The following is a 21,695-nucleotide window of genomic DNA, read 5'->3' on the forward strand; positions in this document are numbered from 1 at the left end:
TTAAGGATGGCAACTATCAGGAGAAGTCTGGCCAAAATGTTCCAAGTTCAAAGAAAGTACAAGAACAAAGAATTCAGACAGACTGTATTAAAAGAAGAAAAACACGCTGAAACGCAGGAAACCACTGCCACTTCTCTGAAGTGTTCTTTCGCCTCCACCATTTCAACTTTTCCCCACTTAAAACTCCCATGGTGCTGATTTAACATTGAGAATATTCTAAACATCTTCCAAACACTGCCATGGCTTTCATCCTCAGACAAGGTGTTTTTTTTTTTCAGTTCTTGTCATTCTCCCGTTTCCCTGCATTTCCAACAGTTCAGAAGCCCCGATTATTTCCTGCAAATTCTTTTTACCTCCATCCAACTCATTCACTCCCACAATACATTATTTACTCAATAGGAACTCATTGTGTATGTGCATAAAAATACATCCACGGAATGAATTAGTCAATGTATTACATTTACCCAAACCTATATTATATTAAAGCAAAAGCCTACAAAAAGAAAAAAAAAAATCAAGGAAAAACCCTTAAATTTACTGCACACAAACCTGATCCAAGGTTTAGTATGGAATAACTGATTTTCTCAGAGAACCAACAATTCAAGCTTCACACTTCTACCCTGGACACTGAGTTTCCACAGACAGAAAGCAGAACAACGCCGATTCCAGCTTGGGTGCCCAGGCGACAACCTGGATATGACGTGGACCAAATTAATTTTAATTTCCTACTATCTGCTGCAGGTGTTGTGCTGGTGACGACCGCAGCAAACCCCTAGGAAGACAGACAGATACTGTTACTACCCGCTTTTAGGGGAAGAGAAGAAAAGCCAAGTGATTTGCCAAAGGTCACAGAGTAAGCTGGCACCAAACGCAGAGCCTCCTCATTCCAGAGTAATGAACCGCTGGAATGAATCACAGATATTTTTAAGTCATGTGAGGAACTATCGTATTCCTGCAGAAAAAGGCCTGGGTGGCTTTCTAGCACACATGCCACAAAGCGCCGCTCAAACAAGCCTGGCCCTGATGCAGAGATTACAGACCAGGTCTCCAGGGTGCTGTTATGCAAGGGAGCCTCACTATGGCCATCCGCTTCCAAAGGGGGCTTGCAAGGATGAGGTGTCCATTTGCAGACACCTGTGCATTTATTTTCCTTGTGGATGGGGATACACGCTCATCTGAGACATTTAATTATATAAACTATACATTGCTTTAGTATAAAGCTGCAAGAAACATTCCCCCAGAGGTCTGCAGGGAACACACCCGTGCTCCAGCTTCAGTGCCTACGTCTCCAAACCCCTCTTGATGGGTACAACCCACACCATCCCACCTCCTCAAGCTCCGTCCATCACCTGGAAACCCCTCTGCACCCCAGGACCACTGCCCAGGATCACTGTTCATTGATCGTCACCCCAAAATAGCCGCACCTTCATCACTTCCCTGCTCTGTTCAATCTGCTCCCTCCGCAGCTCCCATCCCAGGGTCCCGGTGACATTTGCCATGAAGCCACAATTTCTGCCCAAGCAGTCACACAGAAATGCCCACGCTGAACGGGGTGCCAGCCTATTTGTCCTGGTACAACTAAAAGAGCCAATTTGAATTAATCCTCTAATGTAAGAGCTGAATGTAAGCTTTCAGCAATGTCTGCGACAAGACCTGGCTTCTCATGAACAGTGCTGATGAGGTGAAACCATTTTCTCACAGCTCGACTCAGGGCAGGCCAGCCAAGCAGCATTCGCTATTCTTTTTCTAACGTATTACACAGGTGTTTGTGTGTTCCTTCTGTACCTTTTGGGGTTTGCCATTTTTTGTGGTCTTTGAGTCACGATAAATACAGTGCATAATATCCTGTACGTAATCATTTTCAGAAAAATATATTATGGCTGAGGAACAAAAACTACTCTGATAGTTTCCCTGTACCGATCAATGTTACAAAAAGTACAGCAGAAAATAGCTTGGTGTAAAAATTTTCTAATAAAGGACAGAAATAAGTTATTACAAAACTGAAAAATACTTGAAAGTTTAAGATAATTTTGGAATAGTAAAAAGAAAAGCACACAAATGCAGCTCCTTACAATACTTTTAAAAATATATATGTATATTTTAAATGCCCTATTCTAACAGTTTAGTCGAGTTTTAGAAGTTGATAAAAAAGTGCATTCATTTATTTCATCCAAGAAGTAATTTGCACACTGGTGGCAGATCCACCCTCCTTATTGACAATAAAATCACTTACCCAATGCCCATGATACCTCAACAACTCGGGATCTTAAAGACCTTCATAATATCATTACTGCATGACCATCTTAATGAACAGGACTACAAGTATGGGTTAAGGAAGGTGAGTTTTGACCAAAATTTCATGGACTGTGCCCTTCAGTGCAACTTGGAGAGCTGCTACAATAACTTATGGAGAATTCCTCTGTCCAGTGGAAATGGTCAGTTGTTGAATTTCGTTAGGAACTTTTAAACAAATTCACCTTACACAATTCACTAGCAAGAACTGTAACAGTATAAAAAATATATAGCAAAGTATCATTAAAATGTGCAGTACATTTATTCTGCATGATATTACAATTACAGTTCCAAGTCAGTGATTCCAAAGCCTTTTATTAGATCATAAAAACTTAAGACTAGCTTATAATGAAATCTCTAATCAAATATGAATGAATCATCCAATATGACACAATTTCTTGAATGAAAAACAGATGGAAAAGTAGTAACAATTGAGTGGTTTAAATCACAAGACATTAGTTAAGCCAAAGGAGCAGATATTTAATCATAAGCACTTGTTTCAAGTTAAAGGAGACACCGGCTTAAGGTAGACCTCAAATCAAGCCATTTAAGTGGCGAATGCTAATTCAGCCCTAACCATAAATCTAAAGGAGACGGTTGCAGTGTGAATGAGTTCGTTCCGCATTCATACCCAACCGAAAACTCTGCTGTCCCATTTGCTTGGTGACAAACGTGGTCTGGTAGTGAGAAGATGGCGAGGAGGGAGGACGACATTCCTACAGGTACTCTTTGAGAAGTCAGGAGAGTCAGTGGTTTAGGAAAGCAAGGACACACAGAAGGAAACCGTACAGGTGAGCTGAAGTGCTCACACTGCCACCCAGCTCTCGACAGACCCTATTTGTTGAAGACATCATCCCATCTTTCAAGGCCCGAACACTTAGGAAGGCAAAACAAAGTTAGGTCATTACAAATTGGCAGTAGTCTCACGTTAACTTGGCCCGTCAGCATTGCTGGGGTTTTCCATTTTGAAGTAACTAGGTTACACTTTTTGTTTGTTTACGCAGTGAACTGTGTCTCTGCCCAGGCCATTTTTGGGTATGGAGTGGGTTTTTGGGGACAGGGGTGGGAAGCAGGTGGGCAAGTGGAAAAAGTAACAGAAAGGGAAAGTAAAGGTCTGTTTAATCAGTGAACAGCAATCCTCCAAATCAGCAGCTGGATGATTTTAGGCATCACTGCACAAGCCATTCACCTGATATTCCCTCCACTGTCCAAAGAAAAAGCAGAGCCAAATATAGTCCTGAAAATCAATATACGCCGGGGAAGAGCTTCTAGGATCTTGCTAAATGCATCTTGTGTCAGAATAGGAATTCCTAAAACCCTGGGAATGCACGTGGCCGCTGGGCACAGACCGACGGCATCTACCTCCCCCGTAGCAATAAACCATCCCTAGTTAATTTTGGCATAAAGCACCCCGGGGAGCTCCGTAGCACAGAGCGCACCGGTGAGAAGGGAACTTGGATCAAAGCAAACACACTGCGAATGAAGCAGTCCTCGGCTGCTCCTCCACCCTCGCCCTCCAGTTCACGGGCAGAGCCACCAGCAGGCATCAGGACAGCGTGTCGGGACTCTCCAGAAGCCTTAACAGCCCTTGAAGGGAAACACAAGCACTTGTCTCCTAACTAGAAGAAGCACAATGTTTGTTACAAGCCACGGGACAATAGCGTTACCTGGAAAATGTAAGAGAAGAAAAAAAAAAAACAACAACAAAGAATGCCACACACAGGCTTCATCTTCATTTCCAAGTCTCTTTAGGGTTGCAGATGCAGGCAACACACGCATAGATTGCATTACACACATGGAAAACAGGACATGGCAAAGTCACTGATGGATCACATCTGAAAAACGCAGAATTTTCCACCGAGAAATGCCTCAAATCCATGATCAACTTTCCATGAAATATTTATCACTTTTCATTCATTGCAGAGTACTGTTATTTTTAGAAGAGCCAGAGGCAATGGGAACAGATTACTGATTAACAATTCAAGTGAGCCTTTAAATGTCTGCTCGTATCTTGCCATCTCCTCCTTCTCTAAGAAGTCGAAAAGTTTAATATAAATACTGTCACGCATTCAAAGGCTCTTCCCTCCTTCACCTGCTTTTTGTACAAAAGCAGAAGCACAAAGCAAACTTTCCCTCGCTGGGGCAAGCGGGAGACGGATTATTGTGAAAATAACACTGCGAACATTCAGAACTAAGGAAATCTAAGGAAATCTAGATTCAATCACTGTGAATTAATAAACTGAACAAGGTGAGGGAAGAATAAAGAAAAATAGCATGCCGGGTCTTGCAATAAAGCAAACTTTCCTGCCAGTTACCTCTCATCAAAGAAAACAGTTCTGTATTCGCACACTTAAGATTTAAGTGCGGCTTTTAGAAGAGGAACAAGCCATTAATAATTCATCCCACCTCCTCCGTTTAATAACTGTTTCCTTGTGCTTAAGAAAGGAAGCGACAAATATTGTTTTCCAAGACAAAACACAACAAAATCGAGTTTAGGAGCTTCGGGCTCCTGCTATTCCTACTCCACAAACTCAGGACATCCACGGACTGCGTTTTGGCAGGCCCCCGCGTGGTCCCCACTCCAGAAAACCCAAAGCTGCAGGAAAAGTGGTTTGGTTTTTGGAGCTTCACGTACACAAATGCTTAAGTTCACACTAAGAGCGCTTAATGGGCTGGCAAAAAGACTCATGTCTCGTATCTATCCCCACACACAATCAAAGCATGGGCTCGTACTGCCACAGAGCTGGAGTCCCTAAATTATCCTATGATTATGACCAACAAAACATGAGTTACAGTGCAGTGTTAACCAAGGGAAGAGGTCCTAACGCTTGAACTTCCCTGCTGCTCTGCAGGGAGCTGCCGAGAGCCTCTAGATGTGCCAATTCCCTCGTCCGTCCTGCATAAATAACCTCCAGTTTGCTGACCGCACTCTGGGCGTGCTGCAACATTTTAAAAACACAACAATACAGCAAATCATCAGGGGAAATTTGGGAGCCGGCTGAAGCGTTACACAACGCCTGCCTTGCTGAGCAATGAATTACAAAGGTGAACTTCACTGCTGCTTCCCGCTGGAAATACGCTCCTTTTATGCTCATTGCAGGGGCTGCATTTTGTCCTGTAGGGTAGTAAATAGCAAAATACAGTAAATACAAGGAAATAACCTTGTATTTACTGCAACAGGCATTAACCTGGCTTTACAGAGGCACATTAATGTACTATCAAGGTACATTAACCTGCCGTTTCTTCACTGTCTTAATACAGAGCATCCTCACGGTGCTAAAATTAATACAGTAATTAATACGCTATTCTGACAGGAATAGCTGCAGCTTGTAAATATGCAAACACCAGGCTAACAAGAAGCTAATAAGCAAACAATGTTTCAATCTTAGTGTACGGTTTTGGCATTTAAACTATTACTAAAGACCTCACTTTTAATGATGATTTACCCTCTCACACCCCGACTCCGTGAAGAACAGAGAAGAGTATTTTTAACACTAAAGGACGAGCCTTTCAGCACACGAGCTACGCTTCCAGAGCCTGATAAAGCCATACATCCCCATTCTTACACGTCCCGGTGTGAACAAGGACGAACAAGCTGCTGTCTGCAGAGGCATGAGCCTGTCGGGAGCCCCAAATCCTGGCTGACCAGCCAGCAATCTGAACCCGCTTCAAAGCCCCACTGCGCCACGCTGATTTGGTACCTCTGTGAAGGGGCTTTTGAAGCAGCCACGCTATAGAAACTAAGCAAGTATCTGAAAATCCAGTGCAGGGAGAGGGCATCCCCTTCCTTTGAAGGGATAAATTAACAAAGACACGGTATTCTGCTCTGCTAGGCCAACTGGACTACCCACTCCTTCCTCTTCGAAGCCAGGATTAGTCTTTGATTTCAAAAGCCTGTAAAAGCACGTCACAACATTAGTCCAGAGGCTCTTGCAGACCGTTCATTCATACCCACATCTGCCTTCTTTCAAATTGACGTGGAAGTGAGACTGGGTAATCAGACCCAGGAGGAAGAAAAAGCAAGGAGCTGGAGCCTCAGGCGTGATGCCCTGGGCTCCCCAACGTGGCATTTGCTCTTGCAAACACCAGATCCACGCAGGACGGACAGCCCCAGGGCTGGGCAGAGGCACCACATCCAGCTTGGAAGGATGGCAGGGTGCAGCCACTTGTGGAAGAGGCCGGCAGCTCACTGCCACCACTAAGATGTCCCCCCTTAAACTGAGCTCTCACAGAAATTGCTCAGCAGCGGCCATCCCCAAGCTTTGTTTAACCCACTGGCTCCTAACGCTTCGCAGGAGGCTACTATCAATCAAGCTGCAAAAACCTGTCAGAAGACCACCGCAGTTCGCTCCCTAACACGCACGATGGCCTCCCAGACCACCAGGGGTTTGCAGATGACAGCTGGAGAGCCACCTCAAGAAGCCCTGCCCCAGCTTTCCACCTGATCTGCAAGCACTCCCAGAGAGAAGGCTTCACCTAAGGGGCAGCAAGCCTGGCTGCTTTTCCTCCACCTCTCCATGCAGCACCTGTGCTCTGCAATGAATGCCACGATGCAAATCACTCGTCAGCTGCACTGAACCACAGCAAAAAGTGCTGTGATTATCACTATTGCTTCTACCATAGCTTGGGGAAGCAACCTTGAAAAGCCAGTGGGAATGCCACGGGAAGGGGAATTTCATTCCTAATTCAATAAACGTGCTGTTAAGTGCTTTACACCCACAGGTAACCCCAGAATGTCACCTTACACCACGACCAGCATAATGGGGAAACGCAGCTGGTCAGCTCAGACTTAGTCCCAGTTTGCAGTTTCACTACTTAAAGCAAAGCTTTTAAGTTTAAAGAGAACTGGTTTACATCATATTTCTATCTAACATTTTTTTCATGTGTCACAGATATCAAACTCTTCTTATTTCTACCACTAAAGAAATTACTTAGGATTGTATTCACTTGCAATGCAATGAGCAACTGCAAAGTTTATACTGACAAGGGAAATACCTCGAGTAAGTCTTTTCAGTTTATCCAAAGTACCGTAAGTACAGCCTTGTAAAGAAACGAAACTCATTCTAATACTGAAGACATTCTTAACAAAGACCTATTTGATCAAATCTGGAAGATGGTTTCAACAGTACGTAAGTGATGTTTTTAAGAGGACTATCTACAACATATCTAGCTATTTGTACAATTGAGGTCTTTAAGACTGGCTCCCCAGCTTTGCCCTAAGGAAAAGGCATCTCGTTTTAAAAGCACAGAAGAAAAAAAATGTAAGAGGACAAGAGAACTCTATCCCTCCTTCCTTCCAAATGGATCAGTCTCCTTGGCTGCAGGCTGTGTAAATTCACTGCTAAAAAGAATAAAAATACCCTAAAACACACCAAATACTTAAAACTGATCTGCTCATTTGCAGGACAATTCCTTCACACTTTTGGAAGTGGTCCCCTGCAACTGATCCCAAACAGGCAGTGGCCACCTGCGTGCTCATGCATCTTCTGCTGACCACAGATGCTGCATCTGTGAGGTCCCTCCTCTGAAGATCTCTGAATTCTGCAAGCAGACGTTCAGGAAAAGCAACACTGCACAATAACCTCAACAATTTATCCCCTTTTCTACCCCAGGCTAAAGGCACAGTAATATTCTCGTGCTGCAAAAAGAGAAAGCAGCATGAACAGGTTTTATCGAACAGATGATAATATTCCCAAGCGAGATGTGGGTTGTAGGGGGGTTGTCTTGTTTTCCTTTTACATGCAAGTAAAATTCAGAAGCACCAATTATAGATGATACATTTCTGAAAGGGGAAAATGTTTCTTTTCTTCAAATTAATCCTTACTTTATGCAAAAAGGAGAAAATTCATCTTCTTAAAAACACACCTTGCTGCTGACTGAATGCCATTCTACTCCATTCACTCCGAAAATGGTTTCTTAGAAATGCTCTACACATTTGAATTCCATACTTGAGATGCTGCCACAGGACAGAGCATGCATAGGCCTCGGGTATTTTACATCCCTTTGCCACCCTTCTACATCAGAAAAGAACAACTATCATGGATCAAACTTCGCTTGGTTTGTGGCAAAGAGAAAACATTTCGGCTTCCTACAAACACAATGCAATGATTGTATCTCAAGGATAAATTCAACTCTGGGGATAAAGGCTGTTCACCGTCTACTGCCACACAGCAATGAGTTCATTCATCATGAGGGCAACAATTCAGTCGCTTTACCATGACCACGATGGGCTAAGGTTTTAAGCGGAATACCCCCGGACATGACTGAGCATTTTCTTTTTCCTTAAGCTGTTTTTCAACACCTTTGTTTCAGCCATGCCTGAGACTTGGAGCAACACCCCACAAACCCATACATAACTTGTTTTTCCAGAGCAATATTTGGTATTTCTTCTCTTAGAAGGATTTGCAGTAAACTTCCTATAGGTAATAATGATAAAAAATAGACACAACAATGGTTTGCCCAAGTCCATCAGCCTGACTGAAACTTTCAACAATCCTTTTTTTAAAGCTCATCAAGATACACAGTACTAAAGGCAGGCTATATATATATATATATATATCAAGGCAGATAGGTAAAGGCACTTATAAGCCAGCTGATAAGCCACTTACAAGGTGAGTAGTATTTGCTTGCACTTACAAACATGCCAAAACATCTTTCTGCTTTTTGCCAAACACCTTTTAATTACCATTCTGACGATAAAAATATGTAAGATACACATTTCTAGCTCAGGTATGTGCTGCAAGGCTGAAAAGACACCTCCAAAGTTCAGCCAAATTGAGTAAGTGCAGGATCCCAAGTGAGTAGCAATGGGGTGACTGCTGCCCAGAGCTAATGCTGCTTCTTGTGCAAGGTCACTTTTTCGCTCCCCCCACCCCAGAAGTCTCTCCTACCCTTTGCCCACCACACACATATCCAGCCTGGCCTGAGTTTTCCAGCATGACACAGGAATCCCCATGGCTCAAATGCTGCTAGAAGTCATCTGACCAAGAGACATCACTGCCTATCTCACGTTATGCCCACTCAACACAAGCACAGCTCTCCTTTGATGTCTAGCTGTTTGTTTTTCAGCAGGCATACCGCTGAGCTATTGAACATACTCAAAATGTAGCCCAAGAGGTGAGGATTCCATAAATCCTGAAGAGTTCGCAGCACCTTAAAGCAACCTCCTATCATCTGGGGAAAACTGAGTCAGGGCACAATGAACTCTGGCATCAGGCTGCCCAGGCTGATCACCAGCATCAGCCTGTGGTGGTCTCACACTGATGGGCAGCTGAGCTCCACCACGCCACTCTGTCACTCCCCTCCTCAAAGGATCAGGGGAGAAAACATGATGGAAGAGGGCTCAAGGGTTGAGGCACGGACGGGGAGATACGTTGGCAGCTCCCATCACGGACAGAGCCAGGCTGCAGCTCTGGCTCAGGGCCTGCTCCTGCGGGGGCTCTCCATGGGCCGCAGCCTCCTCCAGGCCACATCCACCTGCTCCACCGGGGGCTCCTCCACCCATGGGGGGGCTGCAGCGTGGAGATCTGCTCCATGTGGGACCCATGGGCTGCAGGGGGACAGCCTGCTCCACCGGGGGCCTCTCTCCTGCCCTCCTTCACGAACCCCGCAGTCTGGAGCTGGCTCTGCTCTCACAGAAGACACTGAGGCCTCCCTGCTGCCCCACATAAACACAGTGCACAGCCTTTTTCCTGAAACATTGTTACAGAAAACACAAAACACTACAAGCAACAATGAAACCAAGTCCAAAAGGACTAAAACCCATCCCACATTCATGATACTGGCCATTGACCTACTCACAGAAGAGAGGAAGGGGATTCCTCTCGTGCACTTGAGCAGGCCCACAACATTCAATCTTGCACATGGATATAAAACGTGCAGAAAAACCTTTAAGTTGACCCACGTTACCAGGGAAGTCTTAAAATGAGAATCTCTCTCTGGGTTAGGAAAAATATAACCTCCCTTACTTGACAGACAAGTTTTGGAGCGCATGGAGTGAAGAGAGATTTCTCAGAATCTGAAGCCAAGCACTCGTACCTGGTAATGATGATCTCCTCCTTTTTCCAGCACAATAGCTCTTAACTCCTTACAAGTTTCCTTCTCCAGATACACATATAAGTCTACAAAAATGTAGGTTAGGTCACAGCCCATTTCTCCCCTCCCCAATCTACTGAAGTTGCTTTGAATAAGCTTCGTTTACATTTTTCCAACTTGCATTACCAGCAGCACTTAGATCTTCTGCAAGATCTCTTCCTTAATATAAAAGGACCTAAAGGCATTTTGGAAGGCAACCGAGCAGAGAAAGCTGGGCTTTTGGAAAACTTGAGCTCCTACCTGGAAAGTAGATAATGTTTCACGTATCAAATCGTGCCTAGTACAAATATCTCTGTTTGCACCTGGAAACAAAACACTTCTGGAAGAGAGAAGGTGGAAATACAAAAGAAAGCAGCAGACTGCTTTCCACAGCATTTTGTGTATTTTGATGCAAGCCGTTGTTTCCATTGTTTGAAGTGCTGTAACTGTGTGCCAAAAGATTTCCCTCCTCTGCCCCACGAGAAGCAGCCAGCCTCCAGGACGAACGCTGGCTGCTTTGCTTGCTTCATACCAGAAGGACAAGACGCAGGACACAGCATAGTGGGATCATTAGGAGAGGGAAGAACAGCAAATAGCCAAGAGCCCAGCATGATATGCTTTGATCAGCCTGTGTTTGGCTCTGACTTTTTGCTCATTTCAACACAAGGAGATTTTTCCTTAATAAGAGCAGCAACTCAAAAAAACGACTTTGTTTTGCAGTTCTCCTTTTAGGCTGTGAAAACACTCGTAAGGTGCTGTTGCTGTTTTGTTCTGCTGTCCTCTCCTTTCTAAGCAAAAACAAACAGCTCCAACCAGGCTAGCCTCTGTTTAGCCCCCTGCCGAGGGTGGGGGCTGAGATATTTAAGCCTCCCAAGACTGCTGTGCTCTATTCTCCCTCCACTCCCAAATCCCACTCACCCAGCCTGGGAAAGTAGATGTGTGCAAGTTCTGACACACTTTGTTCCAGCATTTTGCATTTGCATTCTGCTCTCCCACTTGTAAGATAGATCTGCAGAATATTTTACTGCATTCCCAGAATAGGAACAACATTTAATAAAAGTTTCTTCTTACCAGAGCTAGGCATGTGGTTCACTCTAGGTGGATTCAACAGCTCTACTGGCTGGTCTCTGCCAGAAAGCCCATCTGGAAAGGGAAAAAAAAATATCACATCAACTCTTTGGTTAGCTGAGCTATTTTAGGCATTCCAAGCAGAAAAAAAAAAAAAAATCACTAACCAATTATCAATGCAAACCAGAAACACACAAGTAGCACAAATCAATAGAAACAAGAACATTAACAGGACAGCAGCTGCTTACTCTAAAGCAGAAAATAAAAGATACTGTAGCCCAAATTGTGCTCGGGTTTTCCTGGTCTTTAAATCCAACTGGTACTGATCCCAATCCAAGAAAATAGGCACATCAGCTTATAAACCGTACCATACAATACCTAAACAGCAATTCATTCCTTCTTCAGAAGAACTGAGCAGAGCTAAGGCAGAAACACATCCCTGTGAAGCGAAGTTGAAGAATGGCTGTAATATGCCAAGGCAACGCTAAGGAAAACTGACAAATCACTGCAGGAGATTAAAATGCATAGACATGCATAACAAGCCCCATTTTGCATAAGTTTGGATTTCAGAAAGGCATTAAAAACATACTTTGTAAATGATATGCAGAAATCCATCTTGCTGAAGCAGTTCTCTATTTAAAATATTTCAAAGATTATATCTTGCATTCAAGTAGAGTTAAAACAGAAGAACATGATACCTACTGTTGTAGACTGCCAGACCAGATTTTCTAGTCATCCATTTCCCTCCCATCCTTTCCCCCAATAAAAGCCGAAGCAAAAATAATACTAAATTCAAGTGAGTGACATCTCACTATGGTATGTTTTCCGTACTTATGTTATGAAGACTTGACTACAGAAAACTTCATCTCAAACCCATTTGTTCCACTGTAAATACCCACACCTTTGGCAGTTCTGTCTCACTTCTTCTCTCAAGTGCTGCTGTGTTCTGCGCTGCAGCACAGATACAATCAAGCCAAACCCTGTCTGGAGACATCAAAGAATCCATCCCATCTCTCAGTCAAAGCAAAGGACAGTTTAGTACTACAAAAGTGGTACAAAGTCAGTGGAATGTTTAAAAAAAATAAATCACACTTTTCTTCTCCCTGTTTTCTCCATTTCAGGTCCCTGGAAAGAAAGCACGATTGGGTCTTCTCCATCACGTGCATGGCTTTGCCTCCACTGACCATAAGCAAGCATCAGTGCAGCCTCAGGCAGTACGTCAATAAACTGAACGACAACCATGCTGAGTTTTCCTTCTCAAGCAAGTTAATTATTGTCCTGCAGATGAAACAGGTTGTTGACATTATACATTGTTTGCTTTCGGATTGTTCCTGCTAGAGCCAAACACCCCTGCTTTAAGCAACATCCAGCCATCGATATCCCCGAATTCACAACCCAGTAGTCACTGCAGATCAAAGACTGCAAACAGAGAGCAGAAAAATAGGGGCTACAGAAAAAGAGGCTGCAGCTCAGCCAGGGCACGCATCCAAGACGAGGGAGCACACAGGGTGAGCGCAGCCCCAGGAGCCTGCACCTCGTCCTGGGTGCGGAGGATTTCGTGCTAAGTCTAAACGCTCAACCAAAACCAAACCAGGCAAGACCGAGGTTCTCTATTCGCTGCATTAACTGATAAAAAGTCTCTGCTTGGAAGAAAAAAAGAAAGAGGCAGTTTGTCAGGAGATCTTTGCACAAAACACCTCTTCTCCTAGGCTACAAGTATGGATAAGAGAGGTTAAAATGAGGTTTAAACACTCTAGCTGGCACATCGCTTGCCCCCTCTTGAGGGATGAGCAAGCTCACACCCAGAGCACGCAGCCGGCAGTGTCAACACAGCAACACCCCGCTGCCAGCACGAGCTGGTCACCCTGGGGAGGTGAAGGCTGGCTTACCTGCTTTCTAGCAATCTAGGAGGGTTGTTTTTATGTTTATATTGAAGTGCTTGCAAACAAATTCACGTTTTGCTCCATTATTACTCCCTGTTAGTGCACACTCTCACTACAAGGCACAACAGCAGTGAAGCAGCCAGCACTCCGGAGATACTTCAGTCTCGTTTTATACAGATGCTGTGCCTCACTGTAGAAATAGCCCACGTTCAAGAGAAGCCTATATTCTGCAACCCAACTTGTGCTCAGGACCACGGCAGCTGCCAAGTGTCTCAGGATCAAAACCCTGCAGCATGCACACACTGAGAGCTTAGCTGGTAGCTGACCGTCCATACGATGCCCATAAACCTGAGCCCAAAACCAAAGCCTCGAAGAAAAGAACACAAATCTCACCTCTCAGAGCAGATAAAGGCTCCTATTGCCTCCTCAGCTTCCTACAGCTAGATGAAGGTGCTACAAAACCAAGCAAGTAATTTAATTTCAAGACACCGGGTGATCAATTTGTTCAGAAAAATAACCCTGCCTTTAACAAAACGTCGTATCTACTGCCAACACAATGCTGACCAAAAAAAAACAACAAACCAAAACAACCAAAAAAAAATCTAAAGATTTCCAAGAAATAGAAGAGTGCCTCATATAGGTCTGAAGGAAGATTTTAAAACCATAGTTGCACTAAAATGGTCTCATATTCTCAAAAATAAAATAAAAATTCTTAAATTCTCTCTCTTTTTTTTTTTTTTTTTAAATGAGAACTGACTTTGGGGGGGGGGCGGGTCCTAAGGTGTGACTGTGCTCCATGTACCTTCAAAATAGGAAAAAAACTATTTTGTTTTACATGTTCAACCACAGAGCTCCACAGATCCTGGTGTATCATCACACTGGAGACAAACCAGTCACCTGGGGGTGCCTAAGCCTCGAGAAAAGCGTGTTTGCAGCTACTGCTATACTGTGTTTTCATCTTACCCCCATTACTGAAGCCTCTCTCCTAAATCAGTTGCTGTATAACTGACCTTTGTGCAACAAGAGAAACACATGATGTTTTATGCCAGCATGTATTTAAAAAAAAAAAAACACAACAGTAAGATAAAAACTGGTCTGGGTCTGCAAATGCCAAAATGATTACAATCAGTTTCCATTGCAGAAATAAAAGTTTTACCCCCACCTCCTTCCTTTACAAAGCACTCAGCTCCAACCCTCTAGAAGCTTCACCATGCATTTATAGAGACAGCTTTGGCAATTACAGAACTAAAAAAAAACACACACAGAAGATGCTAAAAATATCCGTGCCACACACAGATCTACAGTTTTGTCCTTGTTATTGCCTAGAAGGGATCACAGGGCGCTTCTGCAATCCTGGAAACCTGGGCAGGGAGGGGAAGCAGCTCGTCTTACTGCTGCGGAGAATGCGCGACGAGGTCAAACCGTGCAGGCACTGCTTGGCATTTCTCCTGCCACGAGCCTGGGTTAGAACAGTACCGAGGCAAAGCAGATCACCTACAAAATACTTTCCTGCTCTCCCCTGGATAAATGTTTCCTCAGATACTAAAAATATTGGCGGTAGATGAATCCACGTCCATTGGGTATGGATGAGGGCAGCTTGTGGAGGCAGGCAAGGAGGCTGCAGCAAAGCACGCGAGGAGGAGACAAACTGCAGAGTCCGTCAGGTCTGGAAAGGAGGCATGCACCAGCGGGTCTGATTTATGGCTCCAGTTAGGGAACACATAGTGTAGCTTCATTTTCAGATGGGCATTTCTACTCATTAATTAATGAGATGAAGCTATTATTCATTGGTGGGAACTCGAACATTTTATTTTTATCCCCGTCCGTACCGAAGCGCTCCAAAAAGTTGTTTAAGTTACTTTAAAAATATATCCAAGGATACTTTATGTAGTAGCTGGGCTTGCAGGATTTAAACATGTTGGAAATAGCGAAACAAAGACAAGATGGCTTCGGTAACAGAGAAACACGCGAGGATAAAAAAATACAGAAAAGATGAAGAAGCAAAATGAACTAGAACAACCACCGAGGCAAAACCAAATTAGACAAGGGCAGCGAAGTACAGCTTTAGTCCTCCCTCCTCCCCCTTTTCGAAAAAAATAAGGACAGATAATGAACGAAACAGAAGGCTGAAGCATTCAGCGAGCTCTTAGCTTGTTTCCAACAGAAAACTGTAAGCAGCCTTCCCATAATTAACTCTGATGAGTTTAAAAAAGCAGAGCAGAACTAGAAAAGAGGTGATTTAAATGGTTTTTCACATATTCAGATCTTTAGACCTGATGCAAATCGCCCCGGTCTACTTGAACTCCCCAAGCAAAGCGATGAACAGCCAGCAGTTGACTTGACAGGACACACAGAGCACGGGGTCCTGAAGAGCCACACGAAGTAAAACTTGAAGGGAAGAAGGGGAGAAAGGCAGGAGGAGGACATGCAGTGAATGGGCATTATTTCTTTCCTGCAGAAATAAAGGAGGGCTCTAAGACGCAGCACAGAAATAAGGTAACAGGAAAAGCAGTGTGGATGGATCAAGGTGAAATAGAAGACAAGCAACCAATTTGTTTCTTTGGCAATATATCCGCACAGCAAAGTGTTGGATTTTTATTTTTTTTTTAATTATTGTTGTTTTTAACCAATTTTTATTAAAAAAAAAAAAAAAAAAAAAAAAAACATTGAAAGGTTTCAAGGGGCACATAGTAAGAAAGTCAGGTCTGCATGAACCACCCTAAACCAAACGCACACCTGGTTAAAAAAGCCCTCTCGGTCACCACCTGCTTTTAGATCCATTATACCCAGCATACTGCAGGAGCTCACAATTTACTGATAAAGCATTAAATATCATTTAATCCTCAGCTGTGACCCCACACCAGAGAGGTCACACTTTGCAGGAGGAGAAGCAGAATTCAGTGACAGGTTGGCAAATGGATGCAAGGGTCAATCACAAATGAGTAGATCCTTCCTGCCTAAATAATAACAGTAACGATGGTTAGAAGTACAATCACAAGACAGAAATACCCAGCAAAGCAAGAAGAAAAGGGAAGCTGAAGCACTTTGCAATCCACCATTTGGCACTGCTGCAGAAGACAAGTTCATTCCAGGATGCATTAGCAGGCACATATGCAAGACACGGGAGGTAATTACTCAGGGATGTGACAGCCTCCTTGGCCAAAGCGCTGCCCTTGGTTTTAGATTCAACACTAGAAGATGAATTGCAGGCAATCAAGGAGAAACCTCTGAGAAAAGACTTCAGAAAATGAGATGGGCAGTCTGCAGAACTTGGTAATTTTTACATTAGCCTGTTTGCATTTGAGGAAAGACAATATATTAGCCCCAAGACTTGTTCATATGTTACTGAATGGTTTGGGTTGGAAAGCCTTAAAAAACACATAATGCAGCCCCTGCCATGGTGAGGGCCCCCTCCCACCAGCCCAAGCTGCCCCCAGCCCCATCCAGCCTGGCCTTGAGCACTGCCAGGGATGGGGCACCCACAGCTCCTCAGGTAGGGCCTCACTGCCCTCTGAGGGAAGAATTTCTTCCCTAAGTCTCATCTAAACCTCCCCTCTTTGAGTTTAAATCCAATGCCCTTGTCCTATCCCTACACCCCCAGCTTTTTGCTTATTGCTCCTTCGCATTAAACACCTCATGAGGCAGTTACCGAATGTTGACTAATTTTTTCCCCGTGTGGATGTAGGTCAAAAGCTCGCCTCCATGCCTTCCAAGCCAAGACAGAAAGAAGCTCAAATTTCTCTGTGCCTGATCAATAGAAAGCCTCAGGCAAAACAAGAAGGCGGATAGTAAGCTCAGGATAAAGAACCACCACTTGGCATCTAAGAGGATATCCCAACCACATCCTTTTGAGCGCATGCATCCACATGTAAAATTAAACTTTTGCTAAGGACCGTGCAGAGAAAGGGGATGTTTCTGGATCAATGATGCCTGAATTTGTATTTGTCATCAAGCAAACAACTACCTTGCCCTCTCGACTGCTTTCTAGCAAAAGAATTGTGAATTTGTCTCAGGAAGACAAGGAGGAGACCCATTCCCCTTCTCTCCAACCCCAAAACTATCCCACCTTCCCATTTCCTTCAAGGTACAACTGGAAGACACCGAAACACAACACTGCATCTCACTGAAACTCTTGGAGACCTGCGATCGGCCTCACAGCCATCCTCACTCCTGCCCCCAGCTCCCCCTGCCCCAGTTGAGGCCGACGGGTGGTCTGCAAGCAAACCTCAGCCCCCGTAAGCAGGCTGCTGCCCACAGCTCACGGGGAGGCACAACCCATGGAAGTGTGAGCTCCCCGCTCTGCCTGGCACTGCTGGGTGAGTTATGTGCTGTCTCAGTGACACGTGCCAGCCCACGGCTGTTTCATGGACCCGTTCCAGGCCTCAGAACATCTAGTTTCTTCCTGCTATCGGTAGACGTGGACCACAGCCACAGGAGAAAAGGTTTCTGCATGTTGCACGCAGGTTCGGGGGTTGTTTTGCTGCATGCTGTGCAAACAGCGTTTATCTACGTTACTTCTTGGAAGGTTTTGTTGGTTCTGGTCAGGTACGTTGCTATTTCTGAAAACAGCCCGTGCACTAACCTCGTAGCCTTGGGACACCAGGTGGGTAAAACGGGATCGCTTAGGAATAAAAGTCTCTGGCCCTGACCACTAAGCACAGTCCACTAGAAGATAGATCCTGACTTGCATATTAACGGCTGCCGTGTAGAACAACAAGTTAAAATATTAGTAATGAGAATAGTAATTATCATGGATGTATTATTTATTTGTCTACTCATTCGAAATTTACAGAGGAAAAAAAAAGTCTTCAACATTTACAAGAAAGCAATTAAGGCAGCAAATGGATTATTTCTCTTTAAACCTATGAGAAAATGCTCAGTGCATATTTCCTCTCTAATTTGTCTGCACTCAAGAATCTATTTTTGGAAATCTCCCTAGACTGTATTGTAGCACCACATGTACTGTAATGGCATTTTAATTAGCCCAGAGAGCTGGAAGATGCACTATGCATCCGAAAGAGAAGCAGCCTAACAAAATGAGAGCATCCTTCTCTTCCCTTCTTTGAGATTTACAGCAGCTATCAAGTAGAAATACCAATTATGGTTTCAATTGGAATTGACTGCGACTACTATAAAAATCCGGTGCATCGCAACAGCATTGAACAAACCAGAATTGAACAAAAATAAATGTAGTATTTAAGCACTATTTACTCATACTTTAAGGGTGGATGGTAAAAATAAAATGCTGCAGATACCTCCAAGAAGAACAAGGAACCAGCGTGGAGGAAACAATAAAAGTATATTAGAGCTGGGCTCTAAATATGTTAGCGTGTGGCCTGCAACCATAATCAAGAAGCTACCTGTGTAGATGAAAGCCAAACCAATCCTGTTTGCGGGGCTGTTTTTGTTTTACTGCTATTTTTATAAGATCTAATGCCCAAGTCACCCACGTTTCATTGCCAGCGAGTGGCATAACGCATGAACACCATCAGCAAGGTCTTGTATATATTTAATTTGCCATAATTCCTTCTTCTTTCTTTTGATGCCGTAGAAACTAGGTCAGGCGGATGTCCGTCTCGGTTACAGAGGGGGCTGACATGCATGGGATCACAGCCCTCGTGTCCCTGAGGGCCCCAGGGACATCAACACGTCCCCACGCCGCATGGAGGATGCGCGGCACTCCGCTGAAGCCAGCAGTAGGCCGCAGCGCTCAGCACCTCGCAAGCAAGAATTATGATGGGTTTTTTAAGCTTTCTTTTGCATTATAATCCACATGAATATTTCACAAGAGGCAGAAGACACTCAGGCGTAGCGTCTGCAACAGCTTTGCACTGCTTTCCTCCCCAGAACCCAGCACGGAGAAATCCAACAGATCGCACTTCAGTTAGCACCAAAGTAAAAGTAACACTCGGAAACAGCTAGCAAGAAAAACAGCCCTGAAAATATTACTCAGAAGTCATCCTAGAAGCCAAACAGCGTAGATGTGACAGAACAGGAAATGCTGTGGTCCTCAAGGTGTTTACAGATCAATATCCAAATGACAATACGCTACTTTTCAGACACCAAATTGTACAAGTGTTGTGTTCTCCTTCCCACACCATTATTTTCCTTAATCCCTTGCAGTGGGAGGATAACAACTCCTACAAAACATGACAACCTTCAGTCTCTGATGGCTCGATCTGCTCAGAATTTGAAAGAAATGCAGTTTTGGAAATCGGCTGTAATAAAACTGTTCTTTACATGTCAACGTGAATGATCTAAGGTCTGTGGAAACCTATCCATTAGGTCGAGGGGACAAAGCTTAATAAAATGACATGGCATGACTGCAGAGAAAAGGAACATCGAGCCATTACTGTAGGCCTGCTTCCTCTTTTGGGGAGGAAATGTCAGACACCCACCTCCCCAACCCTTAAGTAAATGCAGCATCAGGCAAAGAAAAACTACCAGTGAAAGAATTACCATGCAAAACGGCATTTACAGTTTTGATATGTACTTTTCCTTTGAAGCAAAAATCACAGAATCACAGAATTTCTAGGTTGGAAGAGACCTCAAGATCATCGAGTCCAACCTCTAGCCTAACACTAACAAGTCCTCCACTAAACCATATCACTAAGCTCTACATCTAGACGTCTTTTAAAGACCTTAAATATCCATATTTAATGTTGTTTTTAATTCCCTTGTTCTGTAACGTGTTTCAAAACCAATCGGTGCACAGTGATTAACCACAAAGTCTAACTTTGGACAAGACCCAGCAGACCCTCGCACTAGAAGCGACCAGGCCTACTTGTCGCACATCGGTAGGCTGCTGGTTACTTGGTCTTACAGGCCAAAACGCAAGACAGAAGACCAAGAAAGAAGACAACCATCTCCTGTTCAACACCAAGCATTCACCTAGGTCACGTACCTACCATAAAGCTGCCTCTCAGCCGTTCACAAAGGCACTTCTGACTTCGTGAGGGACAAGCACAGAAGATGCTGGAGCTCCCAATCTCCTCCTGCAGGCAGCCAACCTGAACATCTGCCGGCTCAGTTCTTCGGTTACAGGCAGAAAAGGCTGATGCTATATTTCATACCCACACTCACTGCCAAGCACGCGATACCAGGAAAACACAACGTCAGAGATTTCAGCTCTATTTTAGGCTTATCTCACCCAACCGTGTCCCACGGCCTCTCCCCGTGGCCAGCATCAGAAGGTCTTTGGTGGTGGTGTCCATCCAACGCCCTCACCCGTTTGGCAGGAGCTCAGGATTTCCACCGCACTCCGGCTGCACGGCATGGACAATAAAACTGGAACACACGTGGCTGTGTCCCTGTCCTCCAGGTGGGGTCTGCAGGATCCCACAACGTCCTGGCTCTGCGAGCAGCACCTCATCTGGTACCTTGGCACAGCACCGCCCCATTTCCCCATCCCAATCTGATAGGAAGTCAACTACTAACTCCAGACATCAGGAAAATCGTCCCAATACACCTGCTCCTGAATATGCCATACTGTTCCCTACCAGCTTGAGACAGTCCAGATAGAGTATCTTAATGTCAATTAACATACAGATTTCTAAAATTTGCACATTGGATATTTTTAAATCCCAGAGAGAAGGGGAAAAAAAAAAAAAAAGACTACCGTTTCAAAGTATCTAAAAGTAGATTTCACTTTCACAGACTTGGTGGAACAGCAATTTCCCTGCTTGCAACGAAGGAGCTGAGACTACACTGTTTATTACTATAAATATATTCATAGATATTTTCCCTGGCACGAAGCACTTCAATTTTAAAGGCAAGAGATTCATCAGCTCTTATGGATAGCTTCATCCCTACTGCTTTTATTCTGTCAGCGAGCACACACGCCTGGCAAGAGTGGAGGAGGGTACAATCTGCCACCATCTGCAGGGTGCTATCCATCTGAAAAGGTGACTGTCCTCAAGAAATTAGCACAGTCCAAGTATTAAACTTCACTAGGGAATATTATGTTCAACCAAGCGTCTCTTTCGAGGGCCATTCTGCAAAATGTTCCCATTCCCTGTTAACTGTATGTGTTGGTTTGCATTTTTTTTTTTTTTGATTTTGTTTTCAAGTTTTAATGCAGCTTTTTACCAAAAGTGAATAGAATTTTCCTTTCTTCTAGACACCAGGAGGAGGCAGAGCCAATATTCCATAATCACTGATAAATATTCCTGCAGGAGATCCCTGCTATCAACGCAAGGTGCTTAATCTGCTGAGACAGATGCCATGAACTTTAACACACTAGAAAAAGCAAAATCCACAGGACTTCCTTCGCATTCAGCAGGAGAGGTGCCGCTGGCACCCAGCCATTTCACAATCACGGACTATTCAGAGCGTAAGAATTCACATTTGATAGCTACAAATGCACAGATATAATGCCAC

The 21,695-nt window shown here is 44.1% G+C and overlaps 1 protein-coding gene across 13 annotated transcripts in view; it reads right to left on the reverse strand.

Moving 5' to 3' along the window:
• The window catches only part of HDAC4 (histone deacetylase 4), a 233,623-nt gene that overhangs the window by 141,347 nt on the left and 70,581 nt on the right, over positions 1-21,695 (reverse strand). For all 13 annotated transcript variants that reach the window (XM_084522961.1, XM_084522963.1, XM_084522964.1 and 10 more), the window contains one exon: positions 11,437-11,508. In XM_084522961.1, coding sequence (XP_084379087.1) covers positions 11,437-11,508 — 72 coding nt within the window. The remainder of the gene's footprint in view (positions 1-11,436; positions 11,509-21,695) is intronic.

Source organism: Aythya ferina, assembly GCF_964211825.1.
Source record: "Aythya ferina genome assembly, chromosome: 6".
Lineage (NCBI taxonomy): Eukaryota > Metazoa > Chordata > Aves > Anseriformes > Anatidae > Aythya > Aythya ferina.